The sequence below is a fragment of the Oratosquilla oratoria genome, chromosome 43 (assembly GCF_046742065.1).
Source record: "Oratosquilla oratoria isolate Oo_2021 chromosome 43, ASM4674206v1, whole genome shotgun sequence".
NCBI lineage: Eukaryota > Metazoa > Arthropoda > Malacostraca > Stomatopoda > Squillidae > Oratosquilla > Oratosquilla oratoria.
In genome coordinates, this window is record NC_134819.1 from 35,650,723 (window position 1) to 35,657,503 (window position 6,781).

The following is a 6,781-nucleotide window of genomic DNA, read 5'->3' on the forward strand; positions in this document are numbered from 1 at the left end:
ATAGGGCGTGGCAACAAGCTAACTGAAACAGGTGGTTAGATGAAAAGCACATTTTTTACAAAGGAACACATGGACTTGTGGCCACGCAAATATATATATATATATATATATATATATATATATATATATATATATATATATACGTATGTATATGTACGTATGTATATGTACACACACACACACACACACACACACACACACACACACACACACACACACACACACAGATATATATATATATATATATATATATATATATATATATATATATGCAACGGCCTCATAGAGAACTCTTCAAGCAGGTTGATGGTGTAGCATGGGTTCCCCACTCGGGGTCCTCTTTGCTAATATGTCCATGGCCCACGTCGAGGAGACTTTCCACCATCGTCCTCCACCAGGAATTTATGCCAGGTACACGGACGACATCTTTATCACTATCATTTCAAACAAAGACGTCACCAGCCTGATTTCTACCTCTCTTGACAACTCCTGTTTGGTTTTCACACACGAGTGAAGTGTGGGGGGACATCTTCCTTTCCTCGACCTAGATATCAGCAAAGAGGTTAAAGGGTTTCAACACCACAGTCTACACCAAAGATACCAATGTAGGCCGTTGCCTAAATCCTCGTGGTGAATGCCCTGCAGCTTATAAAAAATCAGTAGATGGAGCATACGTCAACAGAGCTCTGACCCATTGTAGTAGCCCGATGTAGACCCGCAGGGAACTCAAACGTATCGGACAACTCCTGACCAACAGATGATTGAAAGTGTTATCAAGTAGAAAGTTGGTCAACTTGCCACACCAGCCCACGATCAAAACCAGGTCAACAATGAAATCGCCCTATACCACCAAAATCACCTCCGCAGCCATTACAAGGAAGAGTGTGATGTCATTAAAGGCATCATGAAAATGAAAAGAGTGGTCTTCCCCACTAACGCAGAAACTGCAATCAACGTAAGAGTTTTCTGCAAGCCAAACATGACCACGTCCCTAATTATGAACAACAACACAACACTACAGATCTCTAAGGAGGCCTCTATCAGTGTAGTTTATAAGTTCACATGAGGAAAGGCTGCTGTGACGGCTCCTATTCCTACATTAACAGAACCTCCATCACACTAAGAAGACGTCACCAATACCACCGAAACTAAGTCTCTATCTTCCAGCACTTCATTGACCACCACGATATGAAGCCACCACTGAGCACATTAGTACACAACGCTATTATATTCCACAAAGAAATTTTAAAAGACTGTACATTGTTGAAGCTGTAGTTATTACATCTCAGTGGCCCTCCATCAATGTACAACAAGCTGCAGACTTCATCCTCCCTTCAGCCCGACCCCAGGAACACCATGCCCGACAACGCCTTCAAGAACGAGATGCTTCAGAACCCACACTAGAACGTAACGCTTGTCATGGCCCTCAGCAACACAACCCCCAGACCACAGGACCTAGAACCAGAAGTCGATCTAGAACATTGGTCCTTAACCTCGGGTCCGTGACCCCCTTGGGGGTCCACAGAGCTTCACAAAGGAGGCCATAAGTCGGAAAGTAATTATAGTTAGTGGATGCACAACGATTAAATTCAGTGATGAAGTGGTCTAGAGTAGGCTAGGGAACAGAAAAACATAAATGTGGGATACACAAGGAAACTTGTTGAGAATTACTGATCTAGAGCTTCCCCACCAGCTCTGTTGATGAGACTGATGACCTTCCCTACCCCCTTAGTTCCTTTATCCTCGCCTTCCCCTAGGGACCTCACCCACAGAGTTCATTTGACCTCTCCTGCTCCCTCCAGTGACCTCACCCAGAGACTTCCTTCGACCTCTCCTACTTCCTCCAGTGACCTCGCCCGATCATTTACTATGACCTCTCCCACATCCCCAAATGACCCCGTTTTTTAAGGAGCGACAGTCAGCCTTCAACCATTATCCTTCGCCCGATCTTCATTGACAACAAACTTTCTAGACAGCCATCCAAGTTATATTGCCTTTCACCCTGAAGAAGCTTCTGTGAGAGGCGAAAAAAAAATCGGTCTTCATGTCAATATTTTTTGTACTGTTACATTGTCTTGTTATAACCATTGGCATTCAGCAGCGCCTACTACTACTCCTCCTTATCCATGATATTACTCTATGACAACAAAAAGTTATTCTTCAAAATCAAGAACTTGAATTTTAAAATAGCAAAAGCTATTAACGCATTTCACCTCAATCAGAATACATATATCTGTATATATATACATATATATATATATATATATACATATATATATATGCATGTCTGTATATCTAAGTCTATATAAAAATATTCTTCTAAAAATCGCTGTGGACGTCGGGGACAGGTGGTATTTCGGTGACACTTTGTCCTAAAAATATTCTTTGCAAATTCCTGGGTGAGTTTCAACTAGCTGATTGGCTGAGAGAGTGATGACGTCACGGCAACGGAGACAACTGATTGGCCGAGAGCGGTGACGTCACCGCAACGGAGACGGCTGATTGGCTGAGAGCGGGACGAAAAATAAAATTCTCCAAAATGTTTCAATGTCACGACGTCCCTAACCGAGTTGAACGGGGATCCGGCAAAAAGGTTACAATGATGGACCCTGTGACACGGGCCATCCCTGTAAGGGTATAAATCGCATAAACGCGGTCGCGGGACTCGAGCGGATCTTTAGGACTCAAGCGGATCTAGAGGACTCGAGCGGATCTTTGGGACTCGAGCGGATCTAGAGGGCTCGAGCGGATCTTTGGGACTCGAGCGGACCTAGAGGACTCGAGCGGATCTTTGGGACTCGAGCGGATCTTGAGGACTCGAGCGGATCTTTGGGACTCGAGCGGATCTTGAGGACTCGAGCGGATCTACGGGACCCCATCAAAATACTCTTCTAAAAAACGAAAATGACGAAAATAAAGGAGGTGAATATTTACAGTTGTTTATTTTATAGCCTTTGTTTGAAGGTGGGGCGTAGCACCCCGCGAGTGAAGCGAGCTGCGCCGCAGGCCAAGCCCCCCGGCGCAGCCGGGCTGGCGAAGCCAGGGGCTTGTATATATATATATATATATATATATATATATATATATATATATATATATATATATATATATATATATATATATATATTGGTATAAATGAATATATTAATGCGTATGTACTAATGGTTGTATAATCATGTATATCATTATGTACATTGATGGTGTATGCATACATGTGTGTACATATCCATGTATATACTATATAGGTATTATGTATGTATCTGTATATGTATGTTTGTATGCATGTATGTATATGTACGTATTATATATATCCATACGTATGCTTATATGTATATGAAAATATGTATATGTATATATTGTGTATGTGTATATGGATATCTATGTATGTATGTGTATGTTTATCTGCATGTATGTATGTATGTATTTGTACGTGTGTATGTGTAAATATGTATGTATACATTTACGTATAAATGTATGTACTTATGTTTGTATGTATTATGTATATGCATATATTTATATATGTATGTATATGCATGGATGTATGTACAGGAGCCAATTGAATCATTGTATGGCCGAGTACTGTCTAGGGACCAGTCCGCAGATCAAGTGCCAGCCCCTTGGGGATGTGCGTAAGGAAGGTGATTGCGTCGACCACCCTGAACCCTTACGGCGTACACAGAACCCATCTTTAGAAAAAATCAAGTCACGATTGCAAAAAGAAAAGTATCTAATAAATATTTCAATGCGGGTACGAAATAATACTTGCCAATAAGAAATTAAACCTTCATTCATTTCTATGTATTTTTCATGCATAAGGTACCTAAGATTACATGGAGCGAATGTCTGAATAGATAGGTTCGTATCACATTGTCATGAGCGTGTCGTGGATGGATGAAGTTCAGATTATTCCTTCTCGTCCTTTGTAACTGTCGACTGGCTGTCGTTCGAGGCTTTGGTGGAGGGCGCCTCCTCATGGATGCAGAGCCACGGAAGCTCCTTCTGCAGCGCCAGCCGGTAGCGGGGGTGACTGATAGCATAGATCATGGGGTTGTAACAAGACGCGGTTTTTGCCAGCAGGGCTGGGAGCATCGACACCAACGGAGTGATCGATGCTTGATCAAAGAACATTCCCTGTAGGTTAAAACAAAACAAAATTGATCAGAAATTAGTTTCGATGGTTTCCTTGGCGGTTCGAAGTAAGTGCCTCAGAAAGTAAATGTAAGGTAGGTTGGTTATATAAAAGAAATAACTGAGATGGAGTTATTTCCTGGTTACTTTACAGTTACTAGTAATACCAAAGGAAATAAGGAAACGACTAAGGCAACACTATATATAATAGACAAGTGTCTTCAGAATATCACAGCATTTCTCAGGGGAACCTCAAGCCTTAGTGAATTGAGAAAGTATAGTTTCTGGTGGAGGTCTACAATGCAACAGGAGATGGAGCACTCCCGTTCCTCACCTGGACAACAATGGCTGCGTAGGGCGTCCAACAGATCAACCACAGGGAGACGTTGGTTACAGCCACCTTGGCAATCCGGACTTCGGCTGAATCGCCATCGCTCTCGCCACTGGATCTGAGGTTGGAAACGTTCATCTTCTTGGCCTGTGCGCGCATGGCGGCTTCGTGGGCGCAGATGGCCTTGATGATGGACACGTAGAAGAAGGCGATGCACAAGAGCGGGATGCAGAAACAACAGATGAAGAGGCACAGACCGTGAGAACGGATGTTCCAGTCACGTGTGAGGTAGTCGAAGGAACAAGAGTCCAGGATTCCTGTAGGGCGAGAGGAGATCAAATTCGGTCCATCCATAACCTATCCAACTATTTCGTTCAGCTGATGTCATAGATGTCATAGATCACGTCACCGAGACTTCCATGTCAAGTGACGTGATCTATGACATGTTCCTCTGAATGAAAAAAAAAAACTAACCCCCTTGTAATTGTTCAGTCCTACTTATAATAAGAAAACGAGATTCATGGCAATATATTTACCTTCTGGGATGTACTTTCCCCACCCAATGAAGGGGAAGATGGACATGAGGATGGCATAGCCCCAGCAGAACATCATCATGCCAAAGGCCATGCCACCCGTCAACTTTGTACCTGTCATACCACGCACAATAACATTGTACCTGGTGCCAAGAAAACAGAAGAAATGAATAAAATATAGACGGGATGTGTGTGTGTATGTGTGTGTGTGTGCGTGTCTGTGTGTGTTTGTGTTTATTCGAGAGTACAAATCATTGTTTTTGATAAAAAAAAAAACTGAAGAAGGTATAGGATGGACAGATAGCTATAATCGAGGTTAAATTTCTCATATAAAAGAAATTCTCTACAACGTTTTAAACATGGAAGGGATCACCAAAACAATCAATAAGAAAAAGAGTAGATAACGTAACGACCGCATTGACCACATTAATGAAGAATTTTTTTTTTTTCAAAGTCTGTACGTCTTTCCAGACTCTCACCTGTCATAGGAAATGAAGACAAGACTCCAGAGGCTACACAGTCCTGTGATAGCGCCCAAGCAAGCATAGAGCTCGCACATGAATGGACTAAAGTACCAAACTCCTCCCATGAAGCAGTTCCAAGTGAACCAAGGGAACTGTGAGAGCAGCATGCAGAGGTCACTGAAGGACAGGTTAACGACTAGCATGTTAGCGGGCGTCCGAAGATTCTGGGGGGAAGATAAGGTAGTTTAAAGTAAATCGGGAAATGGGCTTTGTACTTGCAATAACCCAAACAGTGATAAAACGTGAAAATTCAAATAACATTCATGGGTGGATATATACATAGCATATCTCATGTGTTTGGTGCGATAACATAACAGCTGACCTTAGTTTTGAGGAAAACGTAGAGAACAATTCCGTTTCCGCAAATAGCCGCCATTCCAAGGAAAAAATAGACGACGCCCAAGACGTAATGAACCATTGGATTGACGGGAGGGAACTTCATCCAGTGAGGATGGACATACTCTTTCATGTGGTCGGGAACGAGGTCACTGATAACGACTCCATCAGGATAGCCGAAGCTGAATTCTTGGGTTCGAGCCAGAGCTCGAGGTCCTGTTCCGTTGAAGGCTGAGGGGAACATTGTGAGGGTGAGGACCTTGGTTCCAGAAGTTGAGGTCAAGATGATAAACTTCCCGATGTTTCTGCGTTGGTTGATGCAAAACGACTTTCGAGAGTGTTCTGTTCTTCGACACAAGTCTTCTTGTTTCTTTTTGTTATCCGATGTAGATTTCAATTCAGCTGTTCTTTGATCTATCGGTGTACCAAATGCTTGTGTCGTTCGGTGTCTGGAGTTCCAGGAGGAGACTTGTGATTATATAGGGAAAGAGCTCTGGGCTAACGAGATTACCTTCCCCAAGATGTTTAGGGTGTACCTCGTTAACTGAGCGCTCATCATCTTATGCAACTAATCTCCACTCTACTTTACCATGGTCGTGACGTCATATGACCTACGACGATGTAATTCTTCATCAATGTGGCTTTACTTTATGTGACAATGAAGAATATATTACTTCTTTTCTAATATAAGAATATGCATATAGATATCTTGTCACGTTGATATTTGTTAACACGCGCATACGCGAGCGTGTGCACACACAAAAACAAATACAGTCATAGCTACAAAGTAATGTGGTAACACATTCGTAAGTTTCAAGAAGAACCCACTATGTTGGATAAGAAGAAATGAAATAGATGATATCCCTATATTTCGATCACGGACTGTGATCCTCTTCAGTGGAATACAGAGTAGTGGAGCAAAAGAAATG

At 42.4% G+C, this 6,781-nt stretch overlaps 1 protein-coding gene across 1 annotated transcript; it reads right to left on the reverse strand.

Annotated features, from left to right (window-relative positions):
* Window positions 1–3,903: 3,903 nt before the first annotated feature.
* LOC143022112 (compound eye opsin BCRH2-like) lies at window positions 3,904–6,096 on the reverse strand. The gene is made up of 5 exons (XM_076180112.1): window positions 5,839–6,096; window positions 5,472–5,680; window positions 4,996–5,135; window positions 4,463–4,776; window positions 3,904–4,131 (listed from the first exon to the last, which is right to left on the reverse strand). The coding sequence occupies exons 1-5, from the start codon at window positions 6,094–6,096 to the stop codon at window positions 3,904–3,906; spliced, it is 1,149 nt and encodes a 382-aa protein (XP_076036227.1).
* Between the last annotated feature and the right edge of the window lie 685 nt (window positions 6,097–6,781).

Coding starts and splice junctions, on each gene's coding strand:
- LOC143022112 (XM_076180112.1), bottom strand. CDS start 6,096: ATGTTCCCCTCAGCCTTCAACGGAACAGGACCTCGAGCTCTGGCTCGA. Junction 5,681..5,838: donor ACGTTTTCCTCAAAACTAAG/GTCAGCTGTTAT, acceptor TCTTCCCCCCAG/AATCTTCGGACGCCCGCTAA. Junction 4,777..4,995: donor GGGAAAGTACATCCCAGAAG/GTAAATATATTG, acceptor CTCGCCCTACAG/GAATCCTGGACTCTTGTTCC.